At 33.7% G+C, this 24,347-nt stretch overlaps 1 protein-coding gene across 1 annotated transcript; it reads left to right on the forward strand.

Annotated features, from left to right (window-relative positions):
• The first annotated feature begins 203 nt into the window (after positions 1-203).
• On the forward strand, positions 204-1,811 carry LOC137807883 (uncharacterized). Its single transcript, XM_068608721.2, has 5 exons — positions 204-390; positions 721-1,181; positions 1,274-1,339; positions 1,414-1,572; positions 1,677-1,811. Exons 1-5 carry the CDS (start codon positions 204-206, stop codon positions 1,809-1,811), a joined length of 1,008 nt encoding a protein of 335 aa, XP_068464822.2.
• The last annotated feature ends 22,536 nt before the right edge of the window (positions 1,812-24,347 follow it).

Below are 24,347 nucleotides of genomic sequence, written 5' to 3' on the forward strand. Positions count from 1 at the left end.
TTAAAATTGATTTTATCTTTAATAATAAAGATTTTCTTAAGATTTAGACTTGAAAATTTAGAGATTTATCTCTATAAATAAAACTTTTTACAATAGATCTACAAGTTATAAAGATTTTTTTTTCATAACTCTCTCTTTCTTTGTTCTTTAGTTCTCAAAACATTGTTACTAGTATCTTTTAGCTTCTCACAACGATTGACAACATGATAACTGTCATCGGACTCAAGGATATGGATGAAATGAGTGAAGAAAACATTTTTTGGCCTAATATGTGCAGAGTGGCAATGAGAGAAAATATAGATTCTCATTACTTACTAAATGCTTGTGACAATGGGATGGTGTATGGAAGGAGACCGTTCAATGGAGTTCAACATCAACCTATTCATACGGGTTTTCCTATTTCATCTAGTTTGGCTCATAGTTTTTGAGTTGCTCCCCCTAATGCATGGCACAATGCAATTGGCATCCCTTTATTACCACTCTCTAACCATTTGATTCAAGGTAAAATGTCTCATTTTTTATTTTTTTTATTTTATTATTCCTCTGTTGGAGATCTCACATTAGTTAGAGTTAAGGATATTTCATAGCATATAAGTGGGTGTAAAACTCACCTTATAAACTGGTTTTTCAAGATTGAGCTATACTTAAAGTACACTTTTTAATATTTCGTGATTGGTTCCATCTGGTTCCTTTCAAATGACTGTTGGCCTTGTTCTCTAGCTCCAACTCCTTCATTAGAGATTGCAACAAATGATCCCCAAAGCTATCATGATATAGCAAGAAGCAGAAGCAGAAGCGACTACAGATTTCTCCATCCGCAGTATCAAGCACAACTTGCGCAAGAGATGAGAGGACACTCCATCGCCTTTCATCCACCACTTACACTTCCAACAAATCCTTCAAGCACATTTTACCATCCGCAGTATCAAGCACAGCCTACGCAAGAGATGAGAGGACACTCCATCGACTTTCATCCACCACTTACACTTCCAACAAATCCTTCAAGCACATTTCTCCATCCACAGTATCAAGCACAGCCTGCGCAAGAGATGAGAGGACACTCCATCGACTTTCATCCTACACTTACACTTCCAACAAATCCTTCAAGTACTTGTTCAGTGCGCATGACAACTCATCCACACTGGAGGAGTCTTCCTCCTCAAGCCTTTCTTCAAGATGATGTAATATGTCATTCTCTCTACTTTTGGTACTTCACATTCCATTGGATTTCATCTAATTAATATCCTAATTTAATTGGGATTTTTTTGTACAGGATGTTTCTTGGTTGGATGACCATGATAGTGATATGCACTTGGACATTGATGACATGTCATATGAGGTATTTTTTTTATGAATGAGGATTCACTATGAGGTCTTATGAAAATTTGCTAACTCTTTAGAATTGGACAACAGGAGCTTCTTGAATTAGGTGAACGGATTAGCAATGTAGGCACAGGTCTGTTGGATGAAATTATTGCAAGGAAAATGAAGACAAAAACTTATCTACTTTCTAATAACTCGGGAGAGGTAGCTTCTGAGGAACAAGAAAATGATCTGTGTATAATATGTCAGGTATCAAGTTTAAGAACATGCCTTATTTTCAACCAAGTTTAGAAACCTTGTGTTAACATTTCTCTTTCTCCTATTAATTGGAATACTTGTGCATGATTTCACAGGATGAATATAAAAACAAGCAGGAAATTGGAATTCTTCAATGTGGACATGGATATCACGCAGATTGTATAAGGAAATGGTTACATGAGGAAAATGTTTGTCCCTTATGCAAATCAGAAGCATTGACTCTTGGATAGAACTAGTTGATATAGTTAACATTTTTGAATTCATTTATTTGTTGACACTACAACATTTATCAAGTTTTATAGATGTCTATATGTTAGCATTCTATTTTTTGTTAACATATGTATGATTGAATGTCCTATTTCAAAGTATATAAAACTTTCTTTTTGTTTGTTATTCACAATACTTTGACCTTTCCATATGTTGTCTACAATGGTTCATCTTACCTTCACGTGATAAATAAAATTATAAACAAACTCGTTCACATCCAAACTCATTAAGTATCTTTATTCTAGCATCAAGAGAAAATGTAAAATCATGAAATTAGTTAAAATTTTAATCACACACCATTGTTTATATTGCAAAATATTTTGATCTCGAATTGAGTAATAATTTTGTAGGTTATACTTATTGGATGAATTTGGATTGTACTTTCACTCTTTTTTTTTTCATTTAAAATCCTTTTGGGAACTTTTTCCACATGTTTATTATTAACTAGTAATTTTATATTATATAAAATAAATATTTATTGAGAGTGAGATATATGATTAAGAATATTAAATATACAAAATAACAAGTGGTAGTTTAAGATATGTTTGATTTATTTTTTACTAATTCACGTAGTTAATTTAAAATGTACATATAAAAAAGGGAGGATATTTAGAATGTTTAACTAATGAAGTGATTAAAGTGAGTCTTATTTTTTAACGTATACATTCAGAGTTATGATCATAAATACTAATAACATTTTAGCTAAATAACATAAATACTAATAACATTTTAGCTAAATTTTTTAGAAACTATAGATTCGGTTGGTTTTTTTAGTACATAAGAGAATAACATGTTGAGAACAAGTTTTACTTATGAATTACCACTTGGTTTCTTTGGAGTATTAAAAGTAGATTCTTGATTTAGAGTATTTAGAGATAAAGTGAATGAAAAGTTAGGTGATTTTATTTAATGGATAAATAGTGAATTTGAGTTAAACAATTAATATTGATTTGGTTATATTAATGAAGGTTTGATAAATTATTTTTTCGTATAATTGGGTTTAGGTCAATTTTATTTTTTAAATATACACATTTTTTTTGTTAAAAAAAATATTAGATGACAAAATGAAAAGAAATAATTTTTTTAAAATATTATTTACTAATTGATAGTAATATTTATAGAAAAGAAATAAGGGGAAGTCAAATAAATAGAATTACTTTAAAACCAAATTTTGGACATAGAAAAAAAATGACAATTCTTAATAAGGATGTCGAATGAAATGAAATAAATGAAACAATAAATAAAATAAGTCATAGTTAAATATATACATATGTGTGATGAGTCCAAACAAAAAAAGTATAAAAATGAATTGCTTTACTCTCTTGAAACTTTTTATATCTTTGCTCAAAGTAGGGAATTGATTATCAACTCATTGGAATCCATTATGCATAATAATTGACAGATTCTAAAATCCTTGTTGTAAGTCATGAATACCATTTGATATTTGACTAAGCATGTTATCAAATGTGAGTGATTGAGCTTGGGCTTTTTCTGCGATTCCGTTGTCATCTTGGCAAAGGAAGATGATGAGTGGGTTGTTTTGTCGTCTAAGACATTTGAATATAAGTTCCACATAACGTCTACTTCTATTTATTTGTCTTTTTCACTGCACAAATAATGATAACAACAATAAATGTTAATATTAATGATAAGGTTTTGGATGTTAAAACAATAACTATATCAATATAACTTTTTAAAATTATTTAAGATGTTATCAAAGGATATGGATACAGGGCTTCTAAATAGAAACTAATGTCAATTTTATCTTTTTTAATTTTAGTAGTTTTTATTTGTACAAGTGTCTAGCCTTTATTTGTACAATTTGGGGTTTGATGTAGCTTAGAACATGATGCACAACTTGTTGATGATGAGTTATGGGTTCTTGAACAAATTGGTTGAGAATTTGAACATCAAAGGTTATGTCGGGTCTAGTGTTGGTGAGATATACACTAGCGCATAAATGCTAAACAAGGGCGGCTATTTTACATTTACAAATGCGGCTATAGAGTCGTATATGATAAGCACGCATTCATCAAAGTGATACAAATGCGGCTATATAGCTGCATTTGTAAATACTATTTATAAGTGCGGCTATTTCTGGTAGCCGTATTTGTATATGCTTCTGAATCAGGTGACAGGGTTTAGGGGTATAGCATTTACAAATGCGGCTATTACCAAAGCCGCATTCGTAAATGTGATTTACAAATGTGGCTTTGGTAAATAACCGCACTTGTAAATAGTGGTTTTTTTAAGTGCAATCTGTTTACTGTTAATCCCATATAAATTTACTTGTTCAATTATATATACCCAGCCAGACAAATACATAAATTCATAGAATCAAATATATATTGATCAAAATGTACATTACAAACACTAATCAAATTACATATAATCTCTACGCCATTGATCAACTACCCTAGAGTTATAAAAAATTATGAAATATGTGGACCAAGAATGTCTCACATATGATATGGCTTCCGAACTCATTGGTATTTCTTCCATGAATAATTGCATTTCAAAATATAGTTGACATAAATTAGTTTTAAGATACATATATGTTCAAGAATTGTAAAAATGATTTAACATATCATGTTACCTCTTTCCAACCAGTTTTAACACCTAGTCTTACAATGGTAATCATCCATTGCATAATGTAATAGCCACACTCATAGCTTCCTGGTTGTTTATTACACTATAATTCAATAAAAAGTAAAAGTTAGTATATTGATAAACAATGAAAAGAGAAAGAAAAAATTACAAACCTTTATATCCACGCCATGAACTGGTTAATACAAAAAACCTCATTAGTAAATGGTTAATTGGTAACATATAGAGTTAAGTTTATAGTGTACTTACGTATCAATGATATTCTTAAGATTTGTGGGTATCTTCTTGTGTAGGGATCAGAACCACACAACAGTCTTATCAACCAATGATAAGATAAGTAACTGCCAATGATGCCTATATCATCCATGAAAAGAGTTAGTAAATATTTAAAACATGAAATAGTAATAATTGACGACATATAATTAAACTTACTCATTAATATAAGGGCATAAATAAATTTGTTTTCCCTCTTTTTCCAGGGTGTTAGTGATGTATGCTTGGGTCTCATATGACCTTGGTCCAACGAGATTAGTATATGCAGGATCTAAGAATCCATACACATTTTCCTTTTCCTCAATGAGACAGACTTCATGCAAAAACCTACAAGTTATTAGTTAAAACATAATCAATAATAATTTAACATAAAGTAAATTGAAATATAGGTAAAGATACTTACATCATAAAAAATGAATTATATTTATATGGAGCTCTTGATTCTCAACTACAAATTCTAATATATTTGTGTTGTACATCAACAGTGGCAGTTCAATGTTTATTTGAAAAAACATATCATCCCACGGAACTTCAAAAGGTTGATGACCAATCTGACTAGAAACTAGACCTAAGGAAGCTATAGGATCGTCAACTGGAACCTCATGCTTCTTCTCCGGACTTGGTTTCCGAAGAGGTTCTACAAAATAAAGAATTTTGTATTAAATTATGTAATATATAAATATAAATATAAATATAAATTAATATAATGAAATGAAATTATTACATGAGGTTGTGGCATAAATCGAATGAGGTGTCTGGGCCAGGCAACGAATGTCTGAAATGCATCGACCATGGTGGTTACCTCATCTGAAGGTAGTGGAACACGAGCATCAGGTACTCGTATTTTTTCAACTGTTACCTTCGCCACAACAGGGGAGAGAGGAACGTTATGTAAGGTGGTGGCCTCTTCATAGACTTTTCCAAGCGCCACCACCTGAGGAAGCTTGCCGCTTGCTACCAGTAGCCCACATTCCCTTGTCCGCACAATGATATCATCCCCTGATGTTGTAAGAGCCACACAACTCCCCTTTGTGCTCTTGGGAGTGGGACTAACAAGGGGTTGAATCGGCTCAGCACAAAGTTGTTGTGATAGAAACTCTTGTCGCATTTGATCATTCTTCTTTCTCATCTTTAGCCGCATCTGATCAGTCTCCTTTCTCATCTCCTCCATTAATTCTTCACGTATCTTAGTCTTCATTTGAGTTTCACTCTCTTTGGAGGAGGAGGATGATTGTCATTGTGAAACTCCAAAATATAGTTTAATTCCAACCCCTTGTCCAGCTGCACGAACACGACCACAGTGCTCATGTCGTTCAATTGCTTCAACCAGGATATCGTGACGACCTTCAGGAACAAAATTACCCTGGGATTTCAAGGAATCCTGCAAGAAACAAAAATCATATCAGTTTTTAATATAATTAATTCTTTAAAATAAATGAAAATAACTAAATATAACTTACAATTTTTTCGATGATAACCCGAATTGCTTAGAACTTGGTGCACCCGACTTTTTAATTCGGGATCTCTTCCATTTTACATGGCGAAAAGGTGGTGATGGAGGAGAAGTGACCCCTGTTTCCACATTCTCAGACGACGTCCCCTATCTAGATTGTTACTTTTTCACCATCAGTGAATACATGTTCTCACCATCAACAAGTAGATTTGTGTAGAAAACCTTCACAAGATCTGGATAAGTGTTTCCATACATCTCAAGGAACTTCCTTAGCTTCTGATCTTTCAAGGCCTTCCTAACCTCCTTGAGATTTTGCTCCTTTAGCCAGTTGAAGGACAACAACTTTGGTGTATTGATGACCTTTCTACTTATCTCAAGAAAAACATTTTCAAGATGACCAACCCTTTTGATGGCATGTGATTTCTTTCTCTTAAGTGAGTGAGATGAAGAGGCCATAATGCAAATTTTTTTTTATGAGGATGCAGTAAGGAAAACACAGTTTCAAATTGCAGATGCAGAGAAGAGAAAAAAAAACAGGTTGTTTGTGAAATATCCAGTTGAAAGCACTCTTATATAAGCAAAAAAATATGGCAAATATAAATTGCCTTTTAGTGAGGTGTTTTGCAGTAGAAAAATAATTACTTTGACATAGCTTTTATTGTGACTGAGCATTCATAAAAATCTTTGAATTTCCAAGAAAATAATAGAATATATTCCCTTATGACCAGATTCTGAGACATACTTATTGCATATTTGACCAACAACTGGTTTTGAAAAGCATAAACAAGTTTAACCATGCGTAAGCAATTATGGAAGCTTTATGCAGAGGTGCCAGAGGCAAAACAACAGGTTGTTTAGTATTTTCAATAGGTTATTTTACTATGACAACAAAGAGAACATTTTTCATAATCAAATAATCTCCTTTTAAAGTGATGAAAAATGCAGTAGGCAACTTGTTCATACCTTTGCAAAGATAACACGAATAGATTCAGTCAAAAGAATACTTTGAGATGTTCATATGGTCACAAGGGACACTTACATAAGTTGAGAAATGAAAACACATATACTTTCTTTATTCTTGAAGTTTCTCTTTTGAGCAACCACTATGCATGTGCCATGGATGTCTCTTGAGTTTCAAAGAACCCTGCAAGACATATATAATTGAAAAGTGCAGGCAAAAAAATTGACTTTACTCTTGTTGGTTTTCCCTTTAGTATTTATTCTTTGAACTCAAGATTTTTCTTGGCTGCCAAGGATACCTACAAGAAAAGGTTAAGAAGCAAGATTTGGTCCCCTTATGAATGTGTGTCCAATGATGTTAGTAGGAACCTTAGAAACCTTAGGAACCCATTTAAAAAGACCTTTAGGAATAGAAAACCTCCTAACTCTACAAAATTTAACAGTGTGGCCCCTTTTCATGTAGTAAAAGCATATTTTAACTAGTTGTTTCAACAAAACAATAAGTTATTTCTCAAAGAATCTTGAGAAAGGTTTGTTCTTGCTATTTGGATGAAATCCCGGTCCAGCTTTTCCAAAAACACAATTTTGAGAAGCAAGAATAGTTTAAAGATTGGATTGGCCTTTGTAAAACTCGTCCAGAGTTTTTAAAAGATAGTGAACCTTCTTTTTGAAGGGATTCACATTTTTCACAAAAGCTTGAATCAACACACTTACAAGAAGAGTTTTGGTAAATCATTTCTAGGTTTTCAAAATCAGTTTTTGAATGATTTAACTTTTCTTCTAAGGTCTTAACTCTATTTTCCAACTAATTGTTTAACCCTTTCAACCGGTTATTAAACAAGGCTAGCATGTTAGCTTCCTCATGAGTTTCTTTGAAGGTATCTTGAAGTTGACTATAGTTTTCAAAATTCACAGAATTGTTAGAACTTACACTGTTGGTTTCTAGATCTTCTTTTACCATCAAACACATATTGGATTCTTTATCTTCTTTTGATGATGAACTTGAGAATGAGTCATCATTTTCTTGCCAAGCTATGTAGGCTCTTCTTGCTTTACCTTTCTTTTCAAACTTCTTGTTAGCCCTTTTATCTTTGCTCTCATTTTTTGGACATTCAGTCTTTATGTGTCCCTGTTTGCCACATCCAAAATAAGTATAGTTTGTAAATTAAATTCATTAACTTTCTTTCTATTATACTTATTTGATGGTTGATTCTTGTCCTAGTTCTTCTTCTTCACGAACTTGAAAAATTTCCTCATGAGCAAGTTGAAAGTCTCACTATCACTGCAGTCACATGAGTCTTGATCACCCTTTTCTCTAGAATCTTTTAAAGCAATGCTCTTCACATTCGTTTCTTCATTTTCTTGGTCATTAAGCCGATTCATCTCAAACTCATGCTCTCATTTTCTTGGTCATTAATGTAGTCAAATCCTTAGATTCTGAAATAGCAGTGAACTTTGGCTGCCAAGATCTATCCAAGCATTTGAAGATCTTGATGTTCAACTCCTCTCTTTCAAAGATTTTTCCAAGACCACTAAGGTGATTTACTATGTGAGTATATCTTTTCTGCACATCCGACATGGTTTCCCTTTTCAACATCCTGAATATTTCATACTCTTGGATTAAGGCATGTTTCCTTGCCATCTTCACATCTGTTGTGCCTTTATGGCTTACTTCAAGGATGTCCCACATCTCCTTTGCAGATCCACATTGAGAGACCTTGAAAAATTCATTTGAATTCAAAGCAAAAGTTATAATGTTATTGGCAATGCAATCATATTGAGCCTTTTTATTTTCAATCTCAGTTCATTCAGACCAAGGTTTTTCAATAAAAAGACATCATCTTTTTAAAGCTTAGGTATAAAAGGGACATTTGTGATAGCATCCCAGATTCCTCTATCAATTGATTAAAAAAAATCATTCTTAGCTTCCAAAATTGATAGTTCGTCCACAAAACAAAGTGTGGTCTATTTATATAAGCACCCTCCCCAAAGGGTGTTTTTTCAGTCATTTTCAAAACGATTTTAGGATTGAAACTTGAGTATATTTCAAAAACTAAGCTTCTAATGCCAATTGTTAGAATGTGTGGCCAAAACAAGAGGGGGTGAATTGTTTTCAAAAGATTTTCACAAGTTTGGAAGTAGAGTGAAAAGTTCTGAAAAATCAACTAATTGATTTTCTATTCAACTAGATAAAAATTCAGTTTTATAGTTATTTATAGAAATTACACTGGTTGTTTTCTTGAAACAACAACTTTTTTATATCAGTATTGAAAGAGCAATGTTAAAAACCGTGTATAATATAAGGGATAGAGACATTCACACGAGGAGGTTTATACTAGTTCACTCTTAACCAAGAGCTACATCCAGTCCTCAACTAACCACTGAGAATTCACTAAGTAATCAGAGCAAAATTACAAACACACACCAAGAGTGATGATCTTGAACCCCTCAAGAACACACACCACTCCTTGGCAACACCACAGTTTTCATAAACCCTTTCTGAAACTTCCTTAGACAAAATTGCATAGAATTATAGTGTTCAAAAGAAGGAAATAGAGTGGTACAAAGCAGTGGTACAAAAGTATACAAAAACCCAGTCCTATTGCACACGCAAGTTGATGGAAGAGGCCCCAACACCAATCCATTGAAAGGCCACCAAAATGTCAAATTGAGGCAACCACTAGAGTTATAGTTAAAGAGGGGTCAAGAGGACACATTCTACATGCCATAAACTCTAGTGTATATTAGATTTTAATTTCTTGTCAAAATTAGCATAGGAACTTTATTTGTAATTTTTCTTAGAATTAATTTTGGCACCTAAAATACCAACCTAGGTAAACTTAAAGTTTCTAAAAACCTCTAAATTTACCTAGGCCGGTCTAGGAAGCCCATGGAGGGGGTGAGCATACAAACTAGACACACCCCTCCCCATGTGCTCATTTAGGCTCCACTTTTGGGAGGGAATTCATTTGAATTTCCCTCCACTTTCTTTCGAATTTCCAGCCCTCTAAACACTATAAATAAGAGGGCTTGGCTCATGTAAATGGAAGATTAATACATGAGTGAATTGCTGCCAAAATTGTGCCAATTTCACTCCTTGCCCAAAACCTCCTAGGTTAGGCTCTTAATCTTCACAAACTTTCCCTTTCCAATTAGAGTTGGCCTCACCACTCTCAAATCCTACCTATCATGCACCTTCAAGGTCACCACCACTCTTAGGAGGACCTTGTTCCATCTTCAAACCGTAAAACTTTCGCAACTCATCAATAAATATGAAAATATGAAGTCACAAATCCATCATTTGGTATCATGAGCTATGGTTCTTCAAGAGCTAAGTGCCTTCTTTCATTTTAATTTTTGTGTTCTTCTTGTTTCTGTGTTGTTCTTCAATTCTCCATATTGTCTTGCTGTTTTTTACATTTTAATTTCATTTAGGTGCTGTTTGGAGAAATCCAATCGGTGCATTGTGTTCAAATTGTTCTTGAGCTTCTAATTTTTAAATTTGTGTAGGAATCCATATAGAATTGTGTTGTTGTTCTGTTTTTAGTTTATTTGAGTATTATTTGCAATTCTAATCGGTTTATATTGTGTGTCTTGAGTCATTTTAATTTCTGAATCCAATTATGTTTTGTCTAAGTCATGTTTCTCCTAATTTTCATTAATTCCATGTAGTGCTGATTTTGTTGATAATTTTGGTTTCTTGATTTGATTTGAGTCCCAATCTATAATTCTGTGTTTGTTGATCCTTTGGTGCATTTTTCTTTTTAGTTTGAGTTCATATTTATGTGTTAGATCCATACAAATTCATATACATCTACTCCATTGTGTTTTTGAAGTTTCTTTAATCTGTTTTTAATTCTAGAATTAGGAATACTCTATTTTTCAAATCTGTGCTGGCTATTTTTTGTTATGAAATTAAAATACGTTGAAGAAAAATTATGAAAATCTGGATCTATACATATTGATTATTAGAAAATCAAGAAAAAAAAGAATCAGATCAAATGGCAAAACATAAAAAAAAATGATAAATCAAACAAAAAAAGTGTGCATCCTGGCGCCAAAAGAAACGGTAATTGGACAAGAATTTTGAAAACTTTATCACAATTATTTGGTGCATAATTTTGATGTGATTCCAGTGCCAAAAGTTTGCTAAGACCTTGAATTATTTGTGGTTCAATTTTCAGAATCAAATTTCAAATAGCCAGCTCAGCATAAATTTTATAAGTCACGCTTTTTGGACCTAAAATTTCCAGTAGTACTGTTTTGGTTTTTCTAATAAATTCTAGTGTCATTCTCTAGGTTCAATTTGTGTGCCACCTTTTGTTGAGTGCCTATTTTTATTGATTGTCCAATATTATTCAATACTCCTTCTAGTTGTGTCCTATAAATCAAATCCATTTGTTATTGTCCTATCTTTAAATTTGAATTGTTCTTTTCTTTCATTTCTTGACCTCTAAATTGTTGGTGAACAAAATTCAAATTGGTGCTTGTTAAGTGGAAATTAACCTTGTGGTGGGTCCATCCCTACTTAGTAGGTACTGTTTTTAAGATTTTAATTAGCTAACCATAAGAGGTTAAGGCAAGGAGCTGCAGCAAATACAAATACAAATACATACACTTTGTAGAACACAACAAGGAAGATCAATCACAAGCCAAGGAGTGCATAGTTTAGGAAATTTTAATTTTATTTTGTGCAATTCAATTTCTTTTGTATTTCCTTTGAGTTGTAATTACTTTCAACTTTGATTAATTAGTGGATTAATTACGTGTAGACGGTGAGTGTGTCTTCAATGGCTCCAAGTGTCTAGAAGCCTCACCTTAGGAACCGTCTAGTTTAAAGCTTTTTAGTTAGCAATCTTTAATTTGTGCTTAGTAATTATTTGTTTAATTACTTGTCTAGTATTTTTAATTGCTTTGCATTGTTTTCTTTGCATAAAATTGTGTCTTCATTCTACTTGTGACTCACGTAGTTTACTTATAAAAAGGTGTGAGACAAGTTTTGAGGGATAGTTTTTGGCAAGGAAAGACTTGGTACTTAAGAAGTCCTAGTGACTCACCTCTCTTTCTTGGAAAGCTACCTTCACTACTATCCTTATCTTTTTTGAGGTAAAATACTTAGGACACGAGTCTTTAACCATGTCTTCTCCATCTCTCAATTCTAGTGAAAGTGATATGACAATTCTTAAAAACCTTTTGGAAAAAGTTGCTCAAAATGTTCAAGCACTTTCATTTAGACAATTGCATCATGAAGATCAATTTGTTCAAATACAAGATGATTTGAAAATGGTTAAAGATGAATACACTAAATCCAAAAAGAGTTCACATCCATCTAGCTCTAGGGGTAATGAATCCTATGGGGAACAAAGCCTTAGGATCAATAAATATTATCAACCACCCCCAAGAAGAGGTAGAAGAGAAAAGAAAGAAATCCCTAGGGAGGTTAGGATAGATCTACCTCATTTCCATGGTAAGGAGAATGTAGAAGCCTATCTAGATTAGGAAATGAAGGTAGAACAATTGTTTGCTTGTCACAATGTGAGTGAAGAAAACAAAGTATCCTTAGCCACTCTAAGTTTTCAAGGCAATGCTATGTATTGGTGGATTGCCCTTGAGAGAGATAGGCATCTTCATAAGGATCCTCCCATAGAATATTGGAATGATCTTAGGGGTGTCTTAAGACGCTACCATATGCCTTCATATTACAATAGGGAGTTGATGGACAAGCTCCAAAGACTCCAACAAAAGACCATGAGTGTAGAGGAATATAGGCATAAAATGGAACTATACATGATGAAAGCCTCTATTAGGGAATCCGAATCTATTACCATAGCAAGATTTTTAAGTGGGCTTAACCTTGAGATTAGAGATAAAGTTGAACTTTTACCTTACCAAGACTTGAATGATTTGATTCAACTATGTACCAAAATGGAACAACAAATTTTGAGGAAAACTTCAAGTCATAGGGAAAGCTCATACTCTAACTCTTATCCCAAAGAGGACTATAAAAGAGGGGAAGATCATATAAAAGAAACATTTCTAGAACCTTCCTAAAACCTACCGAAATACGAGCATATCTCACACACTCAAACTAGAGAAATTCCATGTTTTGGTAATGATCATTTAGCATCTCAGTGTTCCAAAAGATCTCTGATCTTAAGTGACAAAGATAACAATAGTATCCAAGACAAAGAAAATAGTGAGAGTGAAGAAAATAGAAAATATCCAACAAGTGAAGGTCGTGTTATCTATAGGCACCTACAAAGATAAAGTTTTATGTGATGTAGAGCCTAAAGAAACTTGTCATGTTTTATTGAGACGACCATTGCAAATTGTTCAAAATTCCATTCTCCATGGTCGTACCAACGAGACTACCTTCACACATAAAGAAGAAATTCTTCATGAAGGAGAACTCATGGGCCAATTTAGAGTTGATAAAACTCTAGAGCTTTTAAAAGGAAAATTCTTTTGGTCACCCATGAGGAAAGATGATCAAAGACATTACCCTAGATGCAATGTCTCATGAACTCTATGCTCCTTCACCTTTTGCAAGTGCTCCATGGGAAGACATAAGCATAGGATTTATATTAGAACTTCCTAGGACAACAAAAGGTTTTGACTTCAATTTTATGGTTGTGAATAGGCTCTTCTTTAGAGAAGTGGTAAGATTTCATGGATTACCTAAAAGCATAGTTTTGGATAGAGGTCCAAAAGTTATATGCCATCCTTTGAGGACTCTATTGGAAATATTTAGAACTAAGTTGAAAATTTCAATTTCTAGTCATCCTCAAACCAATGGTAAAAACAAAGTTGAAAATATAGCTCTTTCTACTATGCGTAGGGTAATCATGAGAGACAACCACAACTCTAGGGATGAGTATCTTTTCCATATTGAGTTTGAATACAATAGGGTAGCTCATATAACTACTAATATTTCTCCATTTGAGATTGTATATGGGCTTAATCCTCTTTCGCCTTTTGATTTGTTACCATTTCCTAATCCACAAGAATTTGTGCCTAAGGAAGGAATAACAAAAACTGAATTTGTTGAAAAGATGCATGAGAGGATTAAAGAACATATACAACAACAAATAGATAAATATTATGCTAAGTTGCCAAAAACAATAGAAAAACAAAAGGCATGACAACTTAATAGAATTGATTTTTATACAACTGCTCAAACTAACTCATTTGCTTTGTTTGATGACTACCATAGATGGACATTTGAACCAGGAGGATGAGCATAGTTTTCAACTTAAGAATAAGGCTGCTATTCGAGATCGACCATGTAGATCTGAGGATAGATCCTCTCGAGAAGGTGGAGATAATGGACACCATCCAGCGACATACATCCCCCTACTAATGACGAGGACGAAGCCTTGGATTTGAGGACAAATCCTTTTCAAGAGGGAGGGGATGATGGAAGAGGCCCCAACACCAATCCATTGAAAGGCCACCAAAATGTCAAATTGAGGCAACCACTAGAGTTATAGTCAAAGAGGGGTCAAGATGACACATTCTACATGCCATAAATTCTAGTGTAGATTAGATTTTAATTTCTTGTCAAAATTAGAATAGGAACTTTATTTGTAATTTTTCTTAGAACTAATTTTGGCACCTAAAACACCAACCTAGGTAAACTTAGCGTTTCTAAAAACCTCTAAATTTACCTAGGCCGGTCTAGGAAGCCCATGGAGGGGGTGAGCATACAAACTAGACACACCCCTCCCCATGTGCTCATTTAGGCTCCACTTTTGGGAGGGAATTCATTTGAATTTCCCTCCACTTTCTTTTGAATTTCTAGCCCTCTAAACACTATAGATAAGAGGGCTTGGCTCATGTAAATGGAAGATTAATACATGAGTGAATTGCTGCCAAAATTGTGCCAATTTCACTCCTTGCCCAAAACCTCCTAGGTTAGGCTTTTAGTCTTCACAAACTTTCCCTTTCCAAGTAGAGTTGGTCTCACTACTCTCAAATCCTACCTATCATGCACCTTCATGGTCACCACCACTCTTAGGAGGACCTTGTTCCATATTCAAACCGTAAAGCTTTCGCAACTCATCACCAAATATGAAAATATGAAGGCACAAATCCATCACAAGTGATGATCCAAAGATCTTGATTCTCTTGAATAGTTTCAAACTCTTAACAGAATTATGTTTAAAAAACAACAAATTGTTTTCCAAATAACATATTGAAATAAGTTTTCGGTTAAGCATTTCAAATAAAACAACTAGTTGTTTTATCGAAATAACCGGTTGTTTTAGTTTGACAACAAAGACAAAATAAAGCAAAGCTTTTCCAAAACATTTTCGAAACCACTAAATTTCAAACAACCAGGTATTTTGACAATTCAACAGGTTGAAAAACTTGTTTTAACCTCAATACATTTGAATAGCAACTTTTTCAACTGGTTGATTTGAAAACAACTGACTATAATTTTTCAAATTTTTAGAAAACATTTATTTTAAAAGAGATAATGAGTCAAATGAGCTTGGATCAATATAAGGTGTGAATTAAAAAGTCAAAAACTACTAAACCACTCACACACATAGCAGCAGGTTCTTCAAGTCTTATACACATATTTGGAGGCATCAAAGCATCTTGTTCAACAATATTCTATTAGGAAGGCCTTGGCAATATGATAGACAAATTTTACATGATGGTCATAGCAATAAGATTTCTTTAAACTTCCAAGGGCATAAGATTATATGAAAACCCCTCTTTCCCAAAGAAGTTAATGAGGACCAAGTAAAAAATAAAACTAAAAGAGAAAATGAAAAAGATGAAGAAAAAAAAGACAAAACGGGTATCATCATCTTACCTAACGCGGTAAAAACAATAATGTTGACCTAAGAAAAATACAAATTGTGCCTCATAGGTATTCTTCTTCTTTATCTTTTTCATCTCCTGATCATTTTAAATACTTGACATCTTTAATAAATAAGTTTAGGGATGATATTAAAAAACCTCTTAAAGATTTTCACTTTCTAAGAGGTTTTTCACAAACAAATCATTTCATCCCAAAATATTCTTTTCAAACATGGCCTGTATGTAGAACTCACCCATATAAACTCCCAAAGCTTAATGAACATAAGTTTGCTTCACATACCAAGTCTAGAAATGTTTCTATCTTTTGTGTGAACAAACTAACTATGTTATTTATAGAAGTTCTAAATTCGAGGTTGAATTCTTTCCAACTTGAGGGGCATGATACAAACTAACTCGATAAGCAGATGACTAAGGACACCACAGACTCTTCACAACTAGGTCAGTCATCTCAACATACAAGACAACGCCCTACCAAATCTCAAAAGAGTCTCAATAGAGGGAGAGTCGAACATGAACCAGAATATCAGTTGTTCTTCCTTCTAGTCTTCTTACAAGACAAGTTAAGTAAATAAATTGGGCTCACTTTGAGCTTCAATTAGAAAAATAAGTTAGAAGAGGGTATACTTAGTAAATTAGGCTTGTACCAAAGCCCACCTTAGGAGCCAAGTAAGATGAACGGTACTCTTGTTCGCTAGTTGTATAACCACACCAGTAGATTTTACGAGTCCTAGGGACAGTGATATAAATACAGATAAGGGCATCACGTCGATATACGCCCCTAAGTCAAGCATGTCGTTCTCAAATCTATTGTTTCCAATAACACAGGAGATTGTGAAGGTGCCTGGGACCTTGCATTTTTCAAGGATCACCACCACAGGCTTCTCAATAAGTGTAGAGACATTCCTTAAGATGCTTTAGAGACCCTGACTTAAGTGACAAGTGAGAGTTTCTAGAGTGTCTTTGATTTATCTACAAAGTACTCTTGAAAGTTATTCAAAATACAGGTCTTATACATGACTATTCCCCTATTTATACAAACAATTTTTCTATCTTTATTCTTGTATATGGTGGCTTGGATGGTCCTCCATCATATATCCTTCAAGAACTTTGCATATCTGGGGATATGCTTAATGACGTCTAATAGAGGTATGTTGACCTTTACCTTCTTGAAGGTCTCAAGGATCTCCTTCTCAGTTTCCTCTACCTTCTTGCTCTTCTGCAAGGGAATGACATAGGAATAAATGGTCTATCAGGGTTGGCAGTTTCTCCTTTTATATCAACTTCATGAGATGGTTTAAGAGGATATTCCAAGTCATCATTGCTTGTGTTGGACCTTCTTTGATCATCATTCTCTAGAGTATTTGTTTTGGAGGTGTTAAACGATATCAGCTAATAGTATACTTTGGTGGGTTCTTGAACAGGTGCTTGCAACTGAGTACCACTTCTTAAAGTAATAGCATTGACATTTTGTGGGTTGATGACCATTTGGGAGGGAAGGTTATTAGACACTTTTGATATCATCTCATTCACTCCAGTGGCTAACTAACTAGTATGATTTTTCATGTTTTGAATACTTGCCTTTGTTCTTTGTACTCTTGCTTTTGTTCTCTGTTCTTTTTTTCTCTATTCTTTGTTGCAAATTCATGTAGGTCGGTCACACCTTTTACCTTTGAGCATGTGCTTTAATGCAAAAACTGTGACTACCTTGCGACACTTATGGAGCAGTCTAGAAGTTAGGGCTACATTCCCTTCCTTGGACCACCTACTTTGAAGTCCAAGAAATGACAATAAAAAATTAAAGCGCAATAAAAATGGATTTCATAACAAAAGGAACTTACCAAAGGCATTAGAGTAGATTACAAAACAAAAACAATACTAGATTAGCTTTAAACCTAAATCGAGAGCAAAAAGTTCTTGCCCAAACTCTTTTTTCAGCACTGAACGTCCTAGATTTTGATATTTATCATTTTTATTGCGAATTAGGACATACCTTTTTAACCCAAAATCCATAACATATTGAAATTCTCATATTTAAAATTTCACTTGATTTGGATACGTATTTTGATCACAATAATATTTTCAATCTAGAACAACAACACTAAAATCTCATAGTGAAATAGAAACCTATACAATCCAATGAAATTGAACAAAACTACAACACACAATGGAATTTTATGATTTATGAGACTAACTAATGATCTAATAGGAAGTATAGAACTCAAACCTAAAAGGAGTAATGAACCAAAAGCATGTACACTTTGAATATGAGACATTTTCATAAACACCTTATGTGCATCTCGATGAAACAAATGAACAAACGTTTTGGGTACACTACAATTAATGGAATTTTGAGACAGTTAAAGGAAAAACATATTCAAATTAAAAAATCAAAACAACACAAAACCCAATAATTAAAATGAATGAAATGACCCAAAAACACAAAAACCTATTCAGCCTACAAAAGAACACAAAAACCTATCCATTTTTTATGATTTTTCAGTTCAATGGAAAGAAACAAAAGATTTAAACCGATTAAAATGAAAAACAACAAGATTAAATGTTGGAAACAAAAAGTAAACAGTAGAGAATGAAACAAAAATGACACATATGGTTCAGCCCACACAAAACATAAAGAAAAAAAACACACCAAAGAACTTAACTCTTTTTATTTTTAATTTTGTTAAAGTAATCAAAGCATTGATTACCAACTAATGGAGTTCTCATTGGCTCCCACTTTAGTTCTTCAGTTTGGAACGATTTTAATGAAATGAGAATGTTGAACCAAGTGTGTTCAAGCTTTGAAGAATCCAAACCCTTTGAAGGATGATGAAAGGCTGATTGTGCTTGCTTTTGCTGAGTTGTCCTTTTAGATAGGATCTAGGGTAGATTTAATATGTAATCCACTCTTAATTGAATCCAAAGCATAGACATTCTCAAACTTTTTAAAAGAAAAGTGTTTTTCAAACTAAATGAAAAACAACCTGTTGTTTTGTCGAAAGAACCGATTGCTTTATACTTAGGTGTTTTTAGAAAAGGTTGAAAACTGTTTTTATGGTTGACTTGCTGTCAGAACAAAAACAACCGATTGATTCGTTGAAACAACTAATTGTTTGTTTTGGTACCATAACAGAAAACTGTTTTGTGCTTTGACTAAGCATTAAATGATTTTCTAACTGTTTACGCTCCAGTTTTTAATGCTTTGACCAATCTTTAAATGCAATGAATAATTTGTTAAGATTTAATAACAAACAACAACTTTGTTTTAAATACAGTAAAACAGATTTGGGTTTACAACAAGAACAACAAGTTTTGAGATTTTGAAAAAAGTTGAGAATTGCTTAGAGATTGCATTGATCAAAGAGTGTGAGATAGGATTTTCTGCTTGTATTGATTTCAGATTTGTGTTGTAACAAGTGTAATCCTTTGTATCTTTTGAAAGAACCTTGTGTGGTTGCTGAGAAGTGTTGTGTGTTCTTGAGGGGATCAAGAATAACATTCTTAGTGTTGTTGTGCTGACCAAGAGAAGTGTGTGTCTTGAGGGGATCAAGGTCACTTCTTTGGTTGTGTTGTAAGTGATCTAGGTTTGATTGCTTAGTGGATTTCCTCAGTGGTTTCTGAGAAGACTGGATGTAGCTCTGGGTTTAGAGTGAACCAGTATAAACCTCTGTGTGCATTCTCTCTATCCTTAATCTCTTTAAATTCAATTTTGATATTTGCAAACTGGTATAAACAACCGATTGTTTTTCTGGTGCTGTTGTTTTTGCTTTGTGTTTTGGAAAACTGATTTCCTTATCAATTGTTTCTCGAAGTAATTTCATTCTTGGCTTAAAATTTTGCGAAGATAGGAGAGTGTTTAGAAGAGAGGTGAGGTCAAATGTTTTAGGAAGAAAGTTAGGAGGTAGCCAAATTCTAGGAGATTAACTTTGAGAGGACTTATGAACAAGTAATGGCCGAAAATGGGCAACGTTTCTTTACTTATTCAAAGTGCTTTTGATAAGAGGTGGTGAGTCGTATTTATAGACTACATGGTTAGCCATTTGAAGAAGCAAAGGGTAGAAAAAATTGAATTTATAAACCCTAGAAAAGTAGCGTATAGAGTGGATCAAATGTCACTTGTCCACTAATGCTTTCCAAATTAAAGCATATGCTCAAAACATGGGAAGAATGTGTTCCTTGTTAACCTTAGACCAGCCTAGGGTTTCTCTTGGGACATTGAAAGCTAAACTAAAACCCTAGCTAGGTTAAAGAATCCCTAATCAAACTGTAGTCTACTCATGGCCCAAATACAAGCCCAAGTACAACGCTCAATTATTCTATACTACTTGGCCCAAAACAAGGCCCATGAAATCTTACTCTACTCTATACAATGATTACAAACTAAATTATGACTCGTGTTGATAAGATATTTAGCCTGCTAAGGTTAGTTGAGTTGTAGTCTTCCTATATTCACCTGGTCATGGCTCTAGTGCTTTATCCCTTCGTAAGAGGTATCACCTGTTTTTGTGCATATCTTAAATCTATCTTTTGTAAAACAAAATTGTTTATTTGTGATATCTTACTAATATATTTGTGTTATGATGATGGAGAACCCTCCTCACATTCCAGCCACCACATCTACAACTTAAACCAAAGCCAACCATGAAGACATATTATTTTCTTCGTCAGTAGAAAACTAAATAAACTTATAAAAGATTAGAATAGTTTTCATTCTTGGCCTTGAACTTATGGGAAAAATTTAGACTTAAATAAGACACTAGCTACAGAAAGTATGCACACCATTTACAAACCCTCACTTGAGAATTCAAGCAAGGGTTCCTAGAGGTATGCCATGACACACATGCAAGCTAGCACTAAAAGGATGGTATCACACGCCACTTGCTCTCTTCTTAGTCTATAAACAAGAACTTAATTCCTAGTAAATTCATATTTGAAAAATATTGAATGAAGCTTCTAAAAATCATATTTCGTTCTCTCTCAAATTCTCAATCTCTTCTTTGCTAGAGTTCCTAAAGAAACTAGACAAGGATCACATCAAGGAGTTGTCCAAACCTCTCCTTGAAAACCTAGAACACCTTCACCAATCCTTCATCAAATCACAATACAATTTGGTGCATCCTTTTCCTCATACCTTCTGCTGCATATCCTTACCATTCACTCACATATTTGATTGGAACTCCATGCAAGAATAAACTTGCATCACATGGACAAAGCTCACCTTCTCTATTGCATAATGATTTACATAGTTGTTGATCTTACTAATATAATATAGGTATAATTACCTTATTGGTCCTTATATTTAGGGTTAATATTCAATTTAGTACAATGGTTTTTAAAAAAAAACAATTTGGTCTTTATATTTTTAAAAAGTACCCAAGTTGGTCCTTTCTATTAAATCCCACCTTATGGCGTCAAATGTTGCTTATGTGGCAAAGACAAGTGGGATTACGTGTTGTGTGAGGTGGCAAGTGGAGTGGATTGAAAAATAAGTGAAAAATCAATTAGGGAATTAAGGTTTTTTAAATTGCAATGAGTGAGTGGACAATTGGGGTTAGTGTTAGAATATATGGTCTTAAACAAGAGGGGGGGGGGGGGGGTGAATTGTTTAAGAGGGGTTTTTGAAAACTTTTTCAGGTTTAATGAAATTCTTTGTATAAATCCAGAAAAGGAATCAAGGTAGCCAAGAACTCAAGCAGTTATGCAGCAATACACAAAAAAAATCGGCTGTTTCTTTGAAACAATCGGTTGTTTATGCAAACTTCAAGATGTTAACTCAATAATGGCACTGGAATCAATTAAAAACAGTAAGCCAATTGAGAGAAATAAATTTTTTAAAATCACTGCCAGATTACCGTATTTTTTTCGGCAGGAATGTACACTTTTTTTATTTTATTTATCATTTTTTGTGTACTTCATATTTTTGAATGATTCTTTTTTCTATTCTTTTCTAACACTTTGAATATCTCAAATCCAGAATTTCAGAATTTTACAGTACGTAAATCAGTTGCAATAAGAAAAAACAGTAAGCACTTTTTTCAGAAACAGAGGAATCCTAATAGGAATAAAAAACAGGATGATGAACTAGCAAAGACATAATAGAAAATGATGTATTGGAACTTGTATAGGTCTAGAATACAAGTATGAACTCAATTCTAAAAAGAAAATGCACAAAGGATCAACATCAAATCAGAAAATTATATGACACCAAAGCAAGAAACAATCAAAACAATAAAAGTACTACTAGAAGTAATGACATATATGGAATAACATGACTAAGACAAAACTTGACATGATTCAAAAATTAAAAGACACAACACAAATTGTAACAAGTGAAAGGAAGCTTAAGGTAAACTCTAGGAAGGATAATGCCATTCCAAAAGAGCAACCATACTCATAAGAATTATGAGTGCCATAAACCTTTCCACAAACACTTGGAGCAAAAGAAAAACAGCAAGAATACTCAATTAAAATTCTAAAACAGAAACTTAAATTGCAAGAAATTAAAAAGAGCTCTTGAAATAAAGTGCACACAACTCAACAATTAAACAAGAATGAACCTAAGACTCATGATACCACATGATGTGATTCCAATAGCCACATAGAACAAGATTCTTGACATTTTTAGGAATCACCTTGAGCTGGAAAATGTAGAGGCACTTTTCTTAGAGTTGGATCATGGTTCTAAGTCAAGAACTCACCAATAACAAGTACCAAATCCCAAACTCATTTGGATGAACCAAATATTGTCAAATTGAATCAACAAAGGAATTATAAAATGGATTGACCGAACAGAATTAGGCAAGAACACATATGAACCGAACATAAAAGGAATTGAAAACAAAAACAGAACATAGGTGCTGGAAAAATGGAATAGCCGAACCAAAACAAATCAAAAACACAAGGCAACATGAACAATTGAAAAAGAAGAAAGGAAGGAGAAGAGAATGCTCATGAAGATGGAAGAATGGTTGGATGATCACGCCACTAGAAGTATGGATGCTCCTAGATGAGTGTGCAAGCCGCCACTTGAGGAAACCATGGTCCTTCAAGATAAGACTAGAGTAGAAGGCTCAAAAGCTCTCCAAATGCTCACTCCAATTTTGAGTATAGTTTCTTTAGATAAATTCAAAATCTGAATTTTACAAGGAAGGCACCTCTATTTATAGCCTAAGGTGCTGAAAATGAAAGCTAAAACAATTCAAAATTCCCTCCCAAATCAAACTAGAACCGGCGCTTATTTGCAAAGCAAGGAAGGTGTGATCCTTTCCTTCACTTTGGCACCCCCTATTCTACTCCTACACCTATCTACTAATACACCCCCCTAAAGCTCCTAACTAAAGCCTAAAAGATGCTATAACAAAAGAGGTTTCTAAAGTTTCCCTCTAAGCACCTTTAACTAAAGAAACTACAAAAAGAGAAAATAAATGTCCTCTAGCTCCCAAAGCTTTGAACATGCTTCTTGTAATCCTTTGAGGTGGACTTTGACCTCCATGGGCGTCCTCCATTTGTGCCTCCACCTCTTCTTGAGCTTGATGAGTGGCCTCCATGTTCTCTTGAGCTTGATCTCCATCACAACACATAAACCATATTCTCCCCCTATTTGTCTTCACAAATAGACTTTGGGAAGAGATGAAAACATAATAGTCCAAAATAAGGCAATCCAAGCATAGAAAGAATAACAAAATTTGTCTTCAATCTTCTCTCCCATAAGGGTTTGAAAACATGTATCCATGCTTTGAAATCTGTTGTCAAAGTTTTGAAAATTTGTAACACAAAGATCATGAAGATTCCTTTGGTTTTCAGCAAAGTTGTCCAACCTATTGACCATGAAACTCTCAAAGGAAGACATTGAAGGAATCCTATTTCCTTGATGTTCAGCACTTGTTCCAGCACCTAAGTCAGTAGCAGGTTGTTCTTCATTTAAGCATTCTTATCAGCAGCTTCTTGATCTTTTTCACCATGTTCAGCATGAATTCCACTTGAGATACCACCATGTTTACCATCCTTACGTACCCATCTACCATTAATCTTGGTAAAACTCATCTTGCTTAGTGAACCATTGTTCACTTCATGTGCTGATTTTACCAACTCAGATGTTTCATCCTCAAGATTCACTTCAAAATAGTTTAAGAATTTAGAAATCAAGATAGCATAAGGATAATCATAGTCACTTAACCTCATAGATTTTTGCATGTGTTCCTTGATGATATGGATCCCATTGATCTTGACTTTGCTCATTATGCAGTATATGTAGACAAGATCTTCCTTAGTGAGAACAGAATGGTTGCTCCCTCTTGGTGTTAGAATCCAAGTGACAATGAGAACCAACAATCTTTCATTCAATTTCAACCCTCCAACAAAACAAGTTCTTACCTAT

Source organism: Phaseolus vulgaris, chromosome 11 (assembly GCF_051622355.1).
Source record: "Phaseolus vulgaris cultivar YP4 chromosome 11, ASM5162235v1, whole genome shotgun sequence".
NCBI lineage: Eukaryota > Viridiplantae > Streptophyta > Magnoliopsida > Fabales > Fabaceae > Phaseolus > Phaseolus vulgaris.

Excerpts from the sequence above, each read along its gene's own strand:
- LOC137807883 (XM_068608721.2), top strand. The coding sequence starts at position 204 with ATGATAACTGTCATCGGACTCAAGGATATGGATGAAATGAGTGAAGAA. Across the intron at positions 1,182-1,273 it reads AAGCCTTTCTTCAAGATGAT|GATGTTTCTTGGTTGGATGA; the intron begins GTAATATGTCAT and ends TTTTTTGTACAG. Across the intron at positions 1,340-1,413 it reads TTGATGACATGTCATATGAG|GAGCTTCTTGAATTAGGTGA; the intron begins GTATTTTTTTTA and ends ATTGGACAACAG.